This window comes from Cryptomeria japonica, chromosome 6, assembly GCF_030272615.1.
Source record: "Cryptomeria japonica chromosome 6, Sugi_1.0, whole genome shotgun sequence".
In the NCBI taxonomy this organism is placed as follows: domain Eukaryota; kingdom Viridiplantae; phylum Streptophyta; class Pinopsida; order Cupressales; family Cupressaceae; genus Cryptomeria; species Cryptomeria japonica.
The window spans coordinates 122,115,412-122,134,745 of NC_081410.1; the positions used below are offsets into that span (position 1 = coordinate 122,115,412).

The 19,334-nt window shown below is 35.6% G+C and overlaps 1 protein-coding gene across 1 annotated transcript in view; it reads left to right on the plus strand.

Moving 5' to 3' along the window:
• LOC131053735 (uncharacterized) overlaps positions 1 to 8,610 on the plus strand; it is a 65,579-nt gene extending 56,969 nt beyond the window's left edge. The window contains exons 3-6 of the mRNA XM_057988371.2: positions 5,069 to 6,950; positions 7,291 to 7,590; positions 7,724 to 7,983; positions 8,084 to 8,610. Of these exons, the coding sequence (XP_057844354.2) occupies positions 5,069 to 6,950; positions 7,291 to 7,590; positions 7,724 to 7,983; positions 8,084 to 8,342 (2,701 nt within the window). The 3' untranslated portion in view covers positions 8,343 to 8,610. The remainder of the gene's footprint in view (positions 1 to 5,068; positions 6,951 to 7,290; positions 7,591 to 7,723; positions 7,984 to 8,083) is intronic.
• Positions 8,611 to 19,334: the final 10,724 nt, after the last annotated feature.

Sequence of the window (19,334 nt, forward strand, 5' to 3'; positions counted from 1 at the left end):
TATATGGTAATTGTAGTTTTTTTTTCTATTTTATTATTATTAAATTATATTTCAAAGTGGGGACATTACAGTCCACTCCACCCAAGATTGCTTGTCCTCAAGCAATGATCATGGAGTGTTCAAAGCGATTCCCAATATGAAATGCCTTTGGGAACACACATTGAATAAACATGCTGGAAACACATCAGGTATGAGCCAAACATGAAGCATACACATGGATATATGCAAACACGGAGCATACACACAAATACAAGTATTGTTAGATCCTTCTTATTTACTAGAATGCATTGTTTTAGCTTTACCTTGCAGGCTGGTAGGATCAAAGCTTTGATACCACTTGTAATGTCTCTTTCCTAGATTACCTTGTAATTTGCCCTAATTTCACAAAATCCAAATGAAACAAGGAACATAATATAATTAGAGATATGATCCTCACCCAAGAATGAGATGAGATAAATCTGTCTTGGAATTCTGCAACCAAGTTAGATAATAATACTATGTTCCACTGAGTTTTGGGGACGATGATGGCAGGGGATGTTGGGACGTGTTTTCGGTACAAGGGTACTTTTGGGCAATTCTCGAGGGGACAGTAGGGGATGACTATTAAAGAATAGGGGAATTTTTCCCACATTATTTTTTCCATAGCTAAAGCTTTACTCTCACTTCTACATCCAGTACTGCTAGATCAAGTTGACTTGGACAAGCTCTTACCTTTTTGAACTTTAACATTAGCTGATGGTACAGAGTTGTAATTAGCATGGCTACTTGATAAATTGCGTAATGTCAAAACAAAGCTATTATTACTAGAAATTGAGTCTCCCAATCCATGTTTATCCAAAAACTGTGCAGCTGCTTCAATAGTTGAGAAAGTTCCACTGTATGTTGGCTTAGAGGGAAGAACATGGTGAAACCTATTGCCAGACTCCATTGTGTGCGATGCATGACTCAGTTGTGATGATAAGCCATCTGTTTGTTGCAATGGCATTGACAGGCGAACCATAGCCCTTGACAATACAATGGTTTGAAAATTAGGAGGCCTAGGAACATGGGACCATTTAGTCTACATTGGTAAGTCTGTTGCAGACTGTTGACCATCAGGAAATACAAATTTTTTATTAGAATGTCTCCACTCATTGTAGGAAATGTCCCCTTGGTAGGAAACACATAGGGTACGGGAAAAAACGTCCGTGTGTCCCTGTTTCATCCTTGATACGGGCATGGGGGTACCAAGGTCAGGGATGCATTCCCGTGGGACATATTAATAATATAGATAAAATCCATGTAATATATCCTCGTTTAGGTTTAAGAAAAGATAATACATAAATCTAAATGATTATGTGGGGGTTCAACCACAATAAGGGTTGAGATGGGAGGGACATGATAAGGTGCCCTCATATCTCCTACCCTAGGCCTAAGAGTGAAAACTCTATCCCCCTTGGCCTCATTTGGTCCTTAACCATGCTCATTAGGTGGTGTACCTAGTGGAGCTTATACGCCATTCCCCTCTACAATGTCATCCTTCTCTACTCTTATGATTAAGGATCCTTTCTAGTTCACCTTAACAATTGACCAATATAGGGTTCGTAGGGGAGACTGCAATAGGGTGCGCTTACCTTGACTCTAGGCCCAAGAGCAGAATCTGTCCCCCTTGGCCTCATGTGGTCCTTAACTATTCTGATAAGGTGGTATACCTAGTGAGGCTTGTATGTCGTTCCCCCTCCTTGCACTCCCTTTCATACCCTACTATAATTATTGTATTCTGTGAATGAGTGCTTCAGCTGTAGTTCGATGGATGAATTGTTGTTGAATGATTGATATTCAAATGAGTGGTTGATTCAACAAATGTTGATTTGATAGAGTGATGTTGAATGATTAATTGATTGATTCCTTAAAACACATTTGATAATTGAGTTCTGATTTCAAGATGTGAATTGATGATTGATGATGTTTTATTGCTTGTTTATCCACTTTGTTGAATTGATCTTTGCTAATTGATAGACTGTTTGATTTGACCTTTGCTGATTTATATCTCCCAACGTGAAGGAGAGGTCACACCTCTTCATCATGTATGCCTTTTAGCACGAGACACAACTTTTCACAATTAGCAACTTTTGAAAGAGTGCAGCCACTTCCTTATCTACTTCCCACTCCTTTTCTTCTTCCATTAATCTTTCCTTGATTTAAATGTCCCCTTCTTTCTTTCTCTCTCCTTTCCCTCTCAAATGAGGTTCTCTTCTCCCTTTTAATCTCATTTTTGAGGGAGTCACAACTTTTCATTTCATGTCTTTTGATCATTCATTAGCTTAATTAATATTCTTTTATATTTTAATTTTAGTTTTTTTTTCTTTTGTATTTTAATTTTATAATTCTATGCGTAAAGACACAAAGCATACACATGGATATATGCAAACACAAAGCATACACACAAATACACGTATTGTTAGGTTCCTTTTTATTGACTAGAATGCATTGCTTTTAGCTTTACTCTGCTGGCTGGCAGGATCAAAGCTCTGATACCACTTGTAATGCCCCTTTCCTGGATTACCTTGTAATTTGCCTAAATTTCATAAAATCCAAATGAGACAAGGAACATAATATAATTAGAGATATAATCCTCACCCAACAATAAGATGAGATAAGTCTGTTTTGGAATTCTGCAAGCAAGTTAGATAATAATATAGATAAAATCCATGCAAGACATCCATTTTTAGGGTTAAGAAAAGATATAACACATAAATCTAAATGCATGCGAGTTTTTTCAGATTGATAATGGATGTGTAATTTGATATATAAGGTCACTTATCTTTGTGATATGTACACGTGCACATCAGTGTCTATTGCTGACTTAAGCATATCCTATTTCTCTTTGCATGTTTTGGCTGAGCCTCCCTCAATGGAGTACGAACCGGTTTGGATGGTCAAGTAAGCAATCATTGATCATAATGTATTTATCTAATGTTCTTGGTAGTGTAACTTAGGATTACTACCAGCATTGCATATCTCATTGATCTAGCAATACCATGTCTTTGGAAACTAACATGAGCATAATCTTCAGAGAGGTATGCTTTTGCTGTCCTGTTTGCAGCGATGAAGTGCACTCTTAGATTGAACACATTATAGGAGATAAAATTTGGTATATCTTACATCTCATGTAAGATTTGCCTTCTACTTAATGAGGATTGAGGCTTTGATAATGGTAATTCAGCATGATGAAGCTCAGTGATAAATTATATGAAGTTTTGTGGTAGATAGTATATGGTTTATCTTCAAGATCAATTTTATAGGAAGTTCTGTGGTACATAGGATATGGTTTATAACTTTATCGTTTATTTCTCTATAGTGGTCCTGTGCTGAAACCTTAGGGAATACTTCCCTTGGCCTAGCAGAACCTAGAGAAGAAAGAGAAGTTGCCCTGACTCATGAATGGTCCATTCATTATGAGGTGACTTTCCTTGGGGTATAGGTCTGGTTTGTCTTTAGGGTTTAAGGAGCAATACAACTCTGAGAGCCAATAAAATCATTGTCAAGGTACAGATGCGGAGTTTGGAAATGCTTGTTGGGAAAGTTCAGGGCTAAGGGGGCTGAGCTGGACCTAGGAGGTGACTGATTTTGCATAGAACTTTTCCTAACACAAAAATCTAAAGAATTGTTGGAGGGAGAATTTGATAATGTGAGCTTTCCCATGAGTTTTGTGTTTTGAAAGAGGGATGTTAGAGGGGTGATGATGTCAAGAAGAGATGTAGGTACAACCATTAGAATCAGAGTTGTATACTGACGAATCTTGGCTGTAGTAGATTGTAAAGATGAGTGTCCAACTAATTTCCCCCGATCTGTATGTAAATCATTAGTATCCAAAGGGTGCTTGATGCCTGTTTTGTAACATTTGTGACCAGGTTGAAAGAAAGCAATAATCAATCTAGTAGATCTTTGACCGCCACGAAGAGATCTATGCTTGAAAGTGGTGACCATCTTTTATTCATCATGGCTGTAGCTTATCTCAATATAATTGTTTTTGTCTAGAATGTCAATGGCATATGCCCACAAAGAATGTCTATCACCAAAAGGCAAGCTCATATGGACATTGGACAACCAATGGGAAGCCCAAAACCCTAGCAGTACTCTTCCTTATCATAATTATTCTTTTCATAGCTATTATAGGCAAATGATTAGTTGTTGGCTATGGAATTGGATAAAATTTCACATGATATGGAAACTTATTGTGCTAGGTTCAAGTTGGATGATAAAGAACTTTATATTAGTGTGATATTTCTCTAATGATGATCATATTATGTGGTATTTCGATTGAAAGTGGTGACGATCTTTATTCATCAAGGCTGTATCTTCTCTCAATATAATCGTTTTGTTCTAGAATGTCAATGGCATATGCCCACAAAAAATGTCTATCAACAAAGACAAGCACATATGGACAGCTCATGGGAAGCCCTAAAAACACTGGTAGTGCTTTACCTTATCATATTATTCTTAGTTACTATAGGAAAATGATTAATGGTTGGTTCTGGAATTGGATAAAATTTCATATGATTTGGAATTCTAATGTGCTAGACAGCTAGTTGGATAATAAAGGGCTTTGTATTAGTTTGATATTTCTTTAATGATGATTATATTATGTGTGATCCGTTAGAAAATAAACTTGTCTTTTGAATATAGATAACTACTTTAACTTCTATATGGTACTTTGAACATTGAACTTGTAAGTTGTATAGCCTTCCTTATCTTTGTATTGTGAGGTACATGCGTACCCTGGTCATTTTATTCATTAAGTGTTGAAACAAATTCTTCAACTTGGTGTGAATTATTAATTGGCTCTATTTTGGACTGCAATATGAAGAACAGAAAACTTAATTAGTCAAGAGGAAAGAAGTAATTTGACAGACTTGAATGCTACACTTGCTGCTACTTATTTGTTATGTTGAAGGAAATCCTAAAAGCATGCTTTATTCCCATTGACAATATTATATTTTTTAATACAGCAATGGTTCTATTTTCATCTATGTAAATATGCGATTTATGGTATATGATTCTTAAAGGCAGATCTTGTCCTGTTCAGGTATATGCTACAGTTTCCTGGAAAATTTCCTACTTTTACTCTTGTCATGAAGGAAGTGGGGGGTTCTGCGGATGTTCTCAGAAAGCTTCTTGCGGAACTGAAAATAAGCTTGAAGACGTCTCAAGACCAAAAGCAAAAGGCAGATGTTGATGAAGGAGCACATGAGGCAGCAAAATCTGTAGCACCTAAAAATTCGTCAACAGATGCAGAATTAAATGCTGCTACTTCGATGGAAATCAACAGTTTGAAACAAAAGGTCCTGTTGAGTTCTGACAACATATCAGGAATTGATACAGCTGTAAGTCAGCAAGAAACTTTATCCCAATCTATAAAAAATGAATCAGTTGCACAATCATTTTCAGATCAAAGTTCACCTCCATTATCATTGGAAAAATTATGTACAGATGTTAATGATGGAGCACAGGAGGCAGCAAGGTCTGAAGCACCTGAAAATTTGTCAACAGATACAAAATCAAATGGTGCTACTGACTTGAAAATTGACAGTTTGAAACAAAAGGCTTCCTTGAGTTTCGACAATATATCAGGAAATGATGTACCTAAAAAACAAAATAAAACTTTATCCCAGTTAATAAAGAAAAGGATGGAGTCTTTGTCAGATGTTAATGATGGTGCACAGGAGGCAGCAAAATCTATAGCACCTGAAAATTTGTCAACAGATTCAAAATCAAATGATGCTACTGTCTTGGAAATTGACAGTTTGAAACAAAAGGCTCCTTGGAGTGTCAGCAATATATTTGGAAATGATATACCTGAAAATAAAAAACGAACTTTATCCCAGTCTACAAGAGAAGAGAAATCGATTTCAGAGTCTTTTTCAGACAAAAGGTTGCTTCCAGAGTTTTTGAAAAAATTATTTGGAGAGAAGGTAGAAAATAATGAATATGAAAAAAATTGTTCTACTGCTCCAGCATCCCCTAAGGAGTCATTGGGGACAATTCTGCTTGGCAATCAAGAAAAAACTTCATTACAGTCTTCAAACAATAAATGGGAACCCAAAATAGCATTAGAAAAGATAAAAAATAATCAACATAATGAAGGATATTCATCTGTTCATTCTAAGGGGTCATCTTCTACAAACACAAAAATAAAAAATCTAGAACTGGACAAAATGAGAGGAGGCATTCCTGTTGCAGCATCTATACATTTAGATGAAGTAGCAGTTAAAAACAATTCAAATAAAGAAGTAAATTGTTCTAACTTTATTTTAAAGCATCTGGAACAGGACAAGTTAGGAGAACTTAATGTTGTAGAATCTACGAACTTGGATGATAGAAATTTTGAAAACAATGCAAACAAGGAAGTAAATGACAACACCTCTGCCATTACATCAAATGGGAGAAATTTATGTGCTTCAAACACTCCAAAAAAGATCGTGTCTGAACAGTCCATAGAAGTGGGATACGCTCAGCATTCTCCAGGTGTCACTCTCTCTCCTAAGGTAGACAACAAACAAAAAGGAAGAGGAAGTGATGTATCTAAAGTTATGAGTTCGCTGGGAACAGATACCAACACTCAAACCAGAATATGGCATCAAACAAAGCAACTTGGGCAAAATCAAAGTGGCAGAAATTTTCCTTCTGCATTTGCATTGCTTGATCACAAAGATAGTGATGATGAATGGGAAGATGATTCTGATTTTGCAGCATTTGACTACCCTGAACCTGATAGAGGAGTAACCCCTCAGAAAAAGTTTTCGGAACCTAAAAATCGTAAGTGTCTTCTAGTAATGTTCTTACCATGCTCAGCCACTGCAGAAGATCTAGTCAAAGCATTTGGTCACTGTGGGCAAATTGATGAAGTCAAAATCATTCAATCAAAGAGAGAAGAAAGCAGATATAATTATGCATCTATCATCTTTAGGGTAAGTTCTTGTCAGTCCTGGCCCTGTATTTCATTTCATTTTTTCAGAAACTGTTAGGTAACCATTACAACCATTTTTGAGGTATGTTATGTTGCTATTATGAAGTTCTGGTGTCTTATAGCATGGGAATATTCAATATTTGCTAAAATCATTATCTGTTAAAAGTTATAGCATTTGTGGAGACTAAGATCATAAATATATCTATAATTCTTGTACAATTGCATTTGGTTTATATTTCTTTTAATTTTTGTTTTGATTAGGAAATATTTTTGGTTATTACATTGCCTTTGAAGTTTCGTTTGGTATAATAATTCATCTCTGACTGGTCCCCCGTTTACAGACAGAAGAGACTTTCCAGAAAGCATTAACGAAGAAGAATCTTCTTGTCTGTGGTAGTGAACTGTTAGTAAAAATGGCATTTTCATCTAATCAAAATTTATGTCAAGATTCTGCTCCCAGAGTGGCAGAGAATGTTGCTGTGCCTCTAGCTGAACTAAAAAATCCTAGATGTACAATTATGATCAAAGGCTTGCCTCATGCTATCAGTTTTAAGCACCTCAAAAATGCATTGGCTTTTTTCGGAAACGTGTCACGCTTCTTGATGGGCCCATCAAATTCTACTATATATGTCGAATTTGAGGTATCAATCATGCTTAAGCATTCGTTCTTCAGTTATTTAATAAGATTCATGGCATGCCATGTATAAGAACATGTTACTAAACCAATTTCCATGTAATTTTATGCATCTTGATAAATATTTTCTAATTTTGCAGACAGATGATGCAAAGGAAAGGGCTCTTATGGCGCATTGGATTTGCATTGGTGGGCAGCAACTACAGATCAGGACAGTTGAGACTCCAAGAACATCAGTTGTGAGGATTTCAAATCTGAGCTCAGAAACTTGGAATTCGAAAATTCTAAATGTTTGCAGTTCTTTTGGATGTGTTAAGAGATTGCACCGCAGGGCTCAAGATATAGTAGATGTGCACTTCCATCAAAGTGAACTGGTTAACATGCTTGATATATTAGACAGGTATAATATTGTTGCACATCACTGCTGTTTGACTTTTCTTGTACTGGATTTGATTTCAACCCTGTTTTGTCATTTCTTCATGCTTGTTGTCTAATGACAGTCTAAATGGAGTATTCATGAATGAATGTCGCTGGCATGCTCAATTGGCAACTGTTTTCTCTCGTGAAGCACTACAAAGTTTATGGAGCTCAGATGATGGCAGAGAGTATCTGCAATCAGTCATTCAAAATCTTTTTAAGGTCATCAATAAAAATTGTTTCAATGAGAACGATTTACATGAACTTGCAGCGCAATATTATAGAGAAGAATTCAGTGGTACCAAACAACCTTTGATACCAACAGCGAGAACCATGTGCTGACTGATATACTTTGTACTCAAGGACTATTCTGTTGTAGCATGTTTAGTCATGTATCCTTATTAATCACTAACATTTGAGTGTGGGAACCAGGATTTATATTTTTCTTTTAGGCTAGCAAGTGGGTAATGGAGGTGTTCATTTTAAAAGAGTAATCTTTGTTTGCTATTTCGAACATTATGGATCAGTGATGTGTTGTAGAGCATCTAATAATGTTTTTTGTTGGAAATATTGAATTACCTATGATACAACAGTATGAAAATTTTATCGACTCAAATAACTTAAAATGATCTATGACATTTCTCCAGCGCCAAGTTTTCGGTCCTCCATCCTTATTTGTCAGACATTTGGGTGTGGGATTTAGGATTTTTAGATTTTTCCTAGTCTAGTAGTTTGAAATGGAGATGGTCATTTTTAAAATTGTAGTCTTATATTTGAGAATATGGATCAGTAACGGAGATGTTCATTTTAAAAGAGTAATCTTCATCTGATATTTCAAACATAATGGACCAGTGATATGTTGTAGAGCATCTAGTAATGTTTTGTGTTGGAAATAATTGAATTTCCCTTGATACAACAGTATGAAATTTTATTGACTCAAATAACTTAAAATGCTCTAGGACTTTTCTCCAGCGCCAAGTTTTTCGGTCTTCCATCCTTATTTGTCATTGACATTTGGGTGTGGGATTTAGGATTTTTAGATTTTTTTTAGTCTAGGAGTTTGAAATGGAGATGGTTATTTTAAAATTGAAGTCTTATATTCGAGAAAATGAATCATTAAGGAGATGTTCATTTTAAAAGAGTAATCTTCGTCTGCTATTTCAAACATAATGGATCAGTTATGTGTGTGTTATAGAGCATCTAATAATGTTTTGTGCTGGAAATATTGAATTACCCGTGATACAACAGTATGAAAATTTTATTGACTCAAATAACTTAAAATTCTCCAGGACATTTCTCTAGTGCCAAGTTTTTCAGTCCTCCATCCTTATTTGTCATTGACATTTGGGTGTGGGATTTAGGATTTTTAGATTTTTTCTAGTCTAGGGTTTGAAATGGAGATGGTTATTTTAAAATTGTATTCTTATATTTGAGAAAATGAATCAATGATGTGTTTTTCTAGAGCATCTAATAATACTTTTTTTGAAAATTAGTAAGTTTTACCATTTTATTTCTTTTGAACTGTTCTTTTATCTTCTTCAACTTTGGGATGTGCTCTGCAAATGGGCTATCTTCTTACTGTTCAATAACACACGAGATCCTTGAGATAATTTTTGTAAAAAAGCTATCAAATGACAAGTAATTGAACATACATAGTAAAATACCAAATGTGAAATAACGCTTTTTCTTTTAAGGATATTGTTCACAAATATTGAATTTACCCCATTCTTACCTGCTTCTGTCACCATCCATCAATATTTCCAATCTAGACTGATAGTAAACGTTGATGGAATCTTTGGAGGGAACCATGGCCTTCCTGTCTAATGAGTCCTCGAGCTTAGATGAAACTACCTTTAAGGATATTCTGACATCCTCAGGTGAAGATGTGTTATGCTTTCTTTGTGTTCAAGCTCAACACACAATTGCTAAGTGTTATTTTCTAGCAAGAAAGGAGAATGAATGCTGCTTAAAAATGGATGCCCCCTGTATTCAATTTTTGATGGAGAAAATGGGGTCCATAGATCATGGTATGTCGAGGAAGCAGCTTTGATTTTTTGCTTCATGGAAGTAAATCTTGGGCCTAAGAATATATGTGACTAATGATTGCCTCAACAAGGAATATATATTAGTCTGCAGTCTGCACTGATTACCTCACCAAGTGGGTGGGAGTTCGTGCTATGAAGCATGTCAGGGATAACAATGTTGCAAAATTATTGTATGCGGAAATTATTATCTTTCTAATATAATGCCATGTGAGTTAAATGCCTTAGGCTCCAAATGAATTTTCCAGAAGTTTCAATCAGAGAAATTGGAAAATTGGCTGGCGACTATGTTACAGCGTTTAAGCTCATTGTTGGACTGTAATTCTTAATTGTTGCCCAGATTTGTGTGTTAATCTGAAGAAACCTCTTCCAGTTGAGTGTTCTCAGAATTGGAAGAATATAACAGAATCATCCTGTAGATTATGGGAATATGCCCTTCAATGTTATATCTGCTATCTTCATGGACACCTAGCAAGGGAAGGGTATCCATGTGAGTCAGAAACAGAAAGCAAACTCAAGTTGACAGATATTAGATCCGACTACATGATACATCATAGAACAAAGAGAAAACCTGTTGAGATTGGTCAAAGTAGGAACAGCACTCAAAGTGGTTTGTTATGAGCGGCTGGGAACAAGTAAGTTTACACTAGGAAACTTGTCATAACCAACAAGGTAGACATTATACATCTAAAAACAACAAAATCAGATAAGGGCTGGTCTGAAAAAACATTAATACTTAACATTAGTGGAGAGGAGCCAGAACGTGTGCACCCTAACTTCGGGGGTCCACGTGGCAAAGACCAACTTTGACTGCTGGCCAGGTAGACCGTTGAGTTGGCTACCCCAAATCAAAACCCTGGATGTTGAGTAGGCGTTTTGCCACGTGTCCCGTTATGAGTCGTCTGTGTCGTCAAAATTATGCCACTTCGGTGCATCGTGGCAAGGCCCACACCCGAAACTTGCTACGATTTTCGTCCATATGGAACGGAAATGCCGTGTGGCAATTAACCACTCGCACACCCAAACGACCACCTTGTTCGCCAAAAACTCCCATCGCCACCTTCAAACTTGCAGTATAGTGGCATTAACTACTCGTCATGTCACATTACATGCACCTAAACGCTCACTTTTCTCGAGCCTTACAACATTCAATTCGAGTGACTCCTCACTGAATGAGCCAATTGTTGCTCATTTCTTTCGTGCGCATTAACAGGTGTTGGTTTTCTTTCCTTCCAGAAGCTACTTGCCATGGGATGCTACCACTTTGACTTCAGACCAGAACGTGCGCACCTTGCTATCGTTAATACGTGCTTCCTTTTGTGCATTCACTGGTTTTTTGTTGGGGTTGCATAGTTTTTTGGGGTATCTTTTTTCCCATCAACATGCATTACTTCCTCGCATCGTCCATTTTTGCAAGTTTCGAGCTGAATGGCGACGACGACATAAAGAAGCCGACGATTGATAGAGGACTGGGTCTTTTCCCCTTCGACCCAAGTGAGGAAATTTCCTCACTAAGGCTCACCAATTTCCTGCAACTGTTTTTCATTTGTGTTGTATTCCTTGTTTGCGTCATTAATCATTTTCGTTTTTTTATCGCACTGGGTTTTTTTCTAACTCTCATGTCCTCCTCAAACTATTGTTTGAATGTCTTGCGAGATGTCTGCATGTCTTTGTGTTTGTGAACACTAAATATTGTGTTCATGAACACAAATACATATGTAAAGGGAATCATAATCCTCTGTTGTTCAAGCTTTACTGTCATTTTGTATGGTGACTTTTGAATACAAAATGTTTCCATTTCGTGCATCACTGTTAATATTGGGATGTTTGGTTTCGATTTCGAGCATCACTGTTAATATTGGGATGTTTGGTTTCGATTTCGAGCATCACTGTGGTTTAATGGTTCAAGGGTTTTCAATTTCACGGTTAATGTTTAAGGCTTTAAAGGGTTGAAGGTTTTCAAAGCCTTTCGATAAAACTAGTTGAGGGTTTCATTTTCACTATGCGTATATTTCATTGCACTCGTGATGTTTAAGGGTTTACACATCATTCATTAATCTTCATAGGGGTTAAAATATTTTTAATATGTTGGGTTTACTTGTTCCAATCCTTGCATTGACAATATTACCCTTCATGTTCGAGGGTTTTAGGGTTTCAAATTGAATGTTTTATTGTTAATGTATATGGGTTCACATTTTCACTTTTATTGGCGAGGGTTTGAGGGCTTCAAAGTTCATTGTTTCAAATGGCAACAACGGTTTCAATGTAAACTGCATCGAGGGTTTACATTTACACTGTTTGAAAGAATCCAAAACATTGTATCAATTGACATCAAGGGTTTACACTTTTACTCTTTAATGGGTCAAGCTGAGATATTTGAAACATGTCCTTGGCTTGAAGGGTTTCAATTTCAATTTTTGTAGGGATTCACTTTCACTGTCACTGTTTAAGCGTTTCAATATCAATTTTTGTAGGGATTTACTTTCACTGTCATTGTTTAAGGGTTAAAAAATTCACTTTTATTGTTTAAGGGTTTGAGGGCTTCCAAATCACTGTTTTAATTGGCATCAACGGTTTCATTTTCATTGTCAAAGGGTTCACGTTTCCACTCTTTTATGGGTCAATGTTAGCTATTTGAATCTACTCTTCGGGTTGAAGGATTTCAATTTCAATTGATTGAGGAATTCACTTTCACTGTTACTGTTTAAGGGTTCACAATTTCACTTTTCTTCTTTAAGGGTTTGAGGGATTCCAAATCACTGTTTCAATTGCCATCAATGGTTTCAATTTGATTGTCCAAGGGTTTAGATATTCATTACTTTATGTTTGTAGGTGAACAATTTGAATATACTTCTTCGGGGTGAAGGGTCCCAATTTCAATTGTTTGAGGGATTCACTTTTCACTATTGTTGTTTAAGGGTCCACAAATTCGCTTTTATTGTTTAATTATTTGAGGGCCTGCAACTCACTGTTTCAAATGGCATCAAGGTTTTCACATTAATTGTACAAGGGTTTACATTTCATTGCAATTGTGTTATATAAATAGTTGCCATGTTTCTTTAATAGTTGTGAAGTGAATGAATGATCAATTACATTTATTGTAATGAAAAGGGTTTAATTCATACTTGGTTTCATTGTTGAACCTCTTTGTTTATAACTTTTATTTGTAGTTGTCATGTTTCTTTAATAGTTGTGAATTGAATGAACGATCAATTTCATTTAATAGTTGTGATGTCACAACCCTCCTTTATCACTTTTGGATTTAAAATACAACTCTATTATATTTTTGGATAAGCTATTTAAATGATTGAATGAATATTATATAAGGATAAAATAATAATACACACACACATGGAAAATATACATTATTTTTATTTATTTATTTTCCACATCCAATTATGGCACATGTTGTAGGAAGAATAAGAAGCTTCTAGATGAATCTCCACCACCTTGTATGTAACTTCCCCACTAAGTTTAATCAATTTGCATGAGTCCAATATTGGAAAAGAATCTCTTTTTTTTAATTAAAATTTCTAGATAGTGGAATAGAGGGATTTTTCTTATAAATGATATGCAAGTTTCAAAAAAGGGAGTTGGTTATGTTTTGAAGAAAAATTTCCCAAGTTTAGAAGTAGGATTCTCTTTGTTAGTCTCATTTTCGTTGCAGGAATTTTTAAGTTGTTGTTGAAGGTTTCTCTCAAAGTTGCAAGGAAGGATCAAGGAATAGCTAGAGGATTCAACTTCGAGTTTCAGTAAACCAGGTTCTCTCATTTTATCATATGAGGAATTTGTATTATCCAAATATATAGTTTTTAGATTCTTTGGTTGAATATAGTATTCTGAAGAAATCATTTCTCAATTTCTATATAGGGAGAAAAAAACCTATTTTTGTTTTCTTTAAGAAATGCAGTGATATAGTTTCTTCTTTTTTTTACAAATGCAGATTTCTCTTGCATATCTTATTTAATCTAATTTAAAAGGTAAAAAATCAGATATTTGCTTTTCTGTTTTCTCTTAGATGATATTGAATATAAAAATAAATAAATCTCCCTCTCTCTGAATGAATAAATAAAATTTCTCTGTGAATATTGGATTGAACCTCTGTGAATATTAGTTAAATTAGTTGAATAAAATTTCTCTATGAATATTAGTTGAATCTCTGTGAATATTAGTTAAATGAGTTGAATAAATTTCTTTGTGAATATTAGCTGAATCTCTGTGAATATCAGTCAAACAAACTCTCTCCCTGTGAAATCTGAAAATAAATAATTTTCCTATAAATAACTCTCTATTCCCCTCTCTGGACATTGGTTGAGAAATAGAATATAATCCCTCTGTGTTAACTTGTATTTCTCAGTTTAAACACCTACCTACTTCTGGATAATCTGTGCATCACTGGAGCAAATTTACTTCTCTGGTTATTTTTATTTCTCTGTTTTATTTCGTCCCTGGGATTAATATGATATTCTCTCTTACATTAATATCTTCTTATGTATTCATACCTGTTTATGTATTCTCTTTATATTCAATTTAATATCCTGGAATGAACAAATATATATATATATATATATATATATATATATATATATATATATATATATATATATATGCATTATGTATTAATAAAATTTATGCGAAATGATTAATGTTTATATTGCACGATATAGTGCCTGTGCGTACCGGCTCGCACGTGGAGGATGGAGTTAATACTCCGCAAGGAGTGGTACCATAATGGTACCCCCCACTAGCCTGCAGTCACTGCTACGGTAGTGGCCGCAGGGTAGTGGAGGGGACCCGTGGGGTCCCACTCCCATTAAACCCTTACTAATGCCAATCAAACATAGTTCGAAGGCAATGTTAGCTTTTAAAAAGAAATTCTTTTTTTTATATATGTGTAAGATTTTAGTTTATTTTAATTCCTTCTTTTTTTGTATATATATAAATCTTAGTTAATAATTTATTTTTTTAAACTTAGGAAATTATTAGATTTATAACTAGTTTTAACAAATTTATATTAAATGATACTTAGATCTTCTTAAGATCCACTTAGCAATTAAATGATTTGAAGCTAAATTCTATGTTGGGATTAGTGGGTTTATAAGCGATATTCTCGCATGCAACTTACCCTACCTTCGCTTCATGCTAATGTCTTTACATTGATTTCAATTATTGGTGTTCCCTTCTTCATGCAAATTATACGTTTAATTGTTAGTATGCAAGTTATCTAACTGTCATTTTTATGCAAGTTATATTCAAGTTTTGAACGATAAATAATTTTAGTTATGGTTTTTATTCCATGTCATCCATCAAGTAGTTATTTCAATTAATTGAGCTTTGCAATGTCTAAATATACGCGTTCAATTCATAATTATTTTTCAAGCTTGATGTTTATCATAAGTTAGAAAATTAAATAAAGGAAGTTGGAAAACCAAAACCTAGTAGCGTTCGGTATATACAGTGCCTCTGGGTCACGCTTACGGGTAATGCTGTCGTGTTGAACTATTGCACTTAACGCCTAATAAAGCTACATCAACAACGTCTGTGGCATCGTCTCTATAAATCGTCAGGGAGTAATAAGGGACACTTGAAAGTTAAATCCAAGGGGTGGGTAATCCCCCTTGGATCGATAATTTAATAAGATAATTCTAAAATGATCTTTCATTTGCTGAGTTAAACTAGAGTAAACCCCTATAGGGATGATGAGTGAAATGCTTTTATAAAACTGATTTAATCTCGAAGAATTATTGTCGATTGGCAATTGGTCAAGGGTGACGCTCGTGATAAAAATTAGGATCTAGTTGTTTTAGGCCACAAGCAATAGGCCATCTTGAGTCTTTGCTTAAGCGCTACCATCGTGGGTAGCAACCGCAGAGAAACTGTCTGGGACATTGACCCTAGAAAGGGTTGCGTACCCACTAATTAGTTTACATCAAACCATAGAGTAGAAAATAGAACTACATACTTTACGCCTTGATCCCGTGCCGAAGCAGGTATGTAGGTAGTCTTGGGACGAAGTTGTCCCTTGTACTCAGGCGTTCGTGGGTGGGGTCTAGGCTTGGTAAAAGAAAGATTGAGTAAGAATCCTATTTTGAAAGATAAGATAATTAAAATTGGAAAAAGGTAATTCAATGCATACTCGGAAGGAATCCCGTATGGATTCGCTTGACTTCCCGAGGCTTTAAGCCAAATTCCGAGGCGGAATTCAAGCTTGTATTATGTTATTCAGTTACTCCTAAGGACGGCGACCTCGGTGCACTTCTGTTAGAAGAGTGTAGTACTTAGCGAGTGGCTCAGGACCTGAATGGTCTCGATGAGTCTAAGTCTCTGGCCAGAGCACCTCCTATCCCAATTGGATAGATGCCTACCCCGTATGGGTAGATGCCTATCCCGTATTGGATAGATGAAATCTTATGTCCCGTATGGACAAATGCCTAACCCATATGGTTAGATGCTCATCCCAGATGGATGAATGCCTAATCCAAATGGATGGATGCCCAGAGTATGCAATTGAATCAAACACAATGATTAAATTAAACACAAAAAAAAAGAATGGTCAATTTTGTTGAGTTAATTATGGTGGGTTATTACATGTGAAGTGAATGAATGACCAATTACCTTTAATGTCATGAAAAGGGTTTAATTCATTCTTGGTTTCATTGTTGAAGTTCTTTGTATATTACTTTTATAAGTAGTTGCTATGTTTCTTCTATAGTGTGAACTGAATGAATGACCAATTTCCTTAAATAGTTGTGAAGTGAATGAACGACCAATTACCTTAATGTAATGAAAAGGGTTTAATTTATACTTGGTTTCATTGTTGATGTTCTTTGTTTATTACTTTTATAAGCAGTTGTCATGTTTCTTTTACAGTTGTGAATTGAATGAACGACCTATTTCCTTCAATAGTTGTGAAGTGAATGAACAACCAATTAGCTTTAATGTAATGAAAAGAGTTTAATTCATACTTGGTTTCATTGTTGAAATTCTTTGTTTATTACTTTTATAAATAGTTGCCATGTTTCTTCTATAGTTGTGAACCAAATGAACATCCAATTTCCTTCAATAGTTGTGAAGTGAATGAACAACCAATTACCTTTAATGTAATGAAAAAGGTTTAATTCACACATGTGAAATTGGAAACCTTCACCCCAACTTTAATTGTGAAATTGAAAACATTTTAGTGTCAAATTGAAATCCTTAAACCCTTAAACATTATTAGTGAAATTGAAACCCTTAACACATTTGAGTATACAATTTCTTGCATTGGTTTAAGGGTATACAGTACACCCTTGCAGTGGCATTAACTATGCATCCCTTCTCGTTAAGTATCACTCTTCCATATAAATGAGGACGCCATTATATATATATATATATATATATATATATATATATATATATAACTGCTACCTAGGGGTAGCTACCATTGTATTCATAAGAAAAAAGAATACGTATTATTCACAAAGAGAGTGCAGCAAGAATTCGATGGCCTTGATGACCTCCTGTGCTCTCTCAATTTGATCTGACGAGAATAGGCTCTTGTTTACATCCATGAGACTGACATAGGTTCGTTCACCATGCACCATATCATTTTTGCCCCCAAAGCTTATTTTGAAACATGATATCTCTAATCCCTGCTCCCCCCTCTTCTTTTGATTTTTTCACCAAGTCCAATGCCAATAGTGGGATGCGATGTTGATCCAAAGCACCATCCCACATAAATTTCCTTTGTAGTTTATTCATTTCCCCAACAACCTTCTTCATGATTTCCATGGTGGATAGGAGGTAAATAGGAATTGCAGCCATCACCGATTTAATCATGGTGATCCTTTCTACATATTTTATCCATCTTCCCTTCCACAACTTAGTCTTCTTACTCATCTTCTTGATGGCATCTTGCCAGAGATCATTCCTAAACACGCCATTAAAGAGCGGCACACCCAAATATACTGATGGGATCTTCTTTCAGGGAAAACCCAAAATTGCTTCGATCCTCCTTTGCACCTACTCACTTGTATTAAAAAGATAAATAAAAGACTTTTCTCTATTTATTGACTAACTGGAAACTGCACAATATTCATCTAGAGTTCTCTTTATGTTGACTACTTCTATCATAGTAGACTGCCCATAGATAAGCATGCCATCTACAAATAGTTGATGCGTAAAAGGAGGCATCAATGACACAATCTGAAGACCAATCCAATCCCTTTGCTCTATCCCCATATTTATCTTTCTCCTTAAGGATTTTGCCATCAAGATGAACAAGAAGGGAGACAGAGGATCCCCCTGTCTCAGCTCCCTCACTCCTTGAAAGAAACCACGTGGCTTACCATTTACCAAAATAGAGTACCTTGGTGTGGAGATACAACCCCACACCCAGTCAAGTCATTTCTTACAGAGCCCCAAATTTCTTCAAAACCAACATTAGAAATCTCCATTGAACATTATCATAAGCTTTATGAATATCAAGTTTAATGATCATACCTTTCATGTTCTCCTTCTTTACCGAATGCAAAACCTCACGAGCAATGATGACTCCATCAACAATGTTCCTGCCTTGCACGAAGTCACTCTGTTCAATAGAAATAAGATTGGGTAACAAAATCTTCAACCTATTCGCCATCACTTTTGAGATAATTTTGTAAATCATATTGCACAAAGAGATTGGCCTGAAGTCTGCAAAGGTTGATATATCCTGTTTTTTGGGGAATTAAGGCAATATTAGTATTGTTCAACTCCTTCAGAATAACTCCCTTCCTCTTGGATTCCTCAAACACCCCTGTGATTTCTCTCCCCATAAAGCTCCAACATTTTTGAAATACCTGGGTGGTGAAGCCATCGGGCCATGAGGCCTTCTCGACACCAAATGGAAAGTGGTTGTCTTCACCTCCTCTTCAGAGACTGCACCACATACAAACTTATTATCATCCGCATAAACTAATTCGAGGATAACCTCCAAAATGTTTGTGCCCCAACAGTCTGATTTCCCTTCTCCTTTGAGAAGGTCTTTGAAAAACCTAGTCCCTTCTTTTACAATATCCTCTCTCTCTCTCTGTCAAGAGAAGCCCGTTTTGATTAAGTACCTTCGATATTTTATTCCAATTTCTCCTCGCCTTGGTGGAATTGTGAAAAAAATTCGTGTTTTGATCCCCATCTTTCAGCCATTCATCTCTCGATTTGGACCTCCAATAGATCTCCTCCCTCGCTAGGATCTCCTCATATTCCTTGATCCAATCCTTCTCTTTGAGAAATTTTGTTGTAGACATGCCATTCTGAATAGCAAATTCACTGAGTG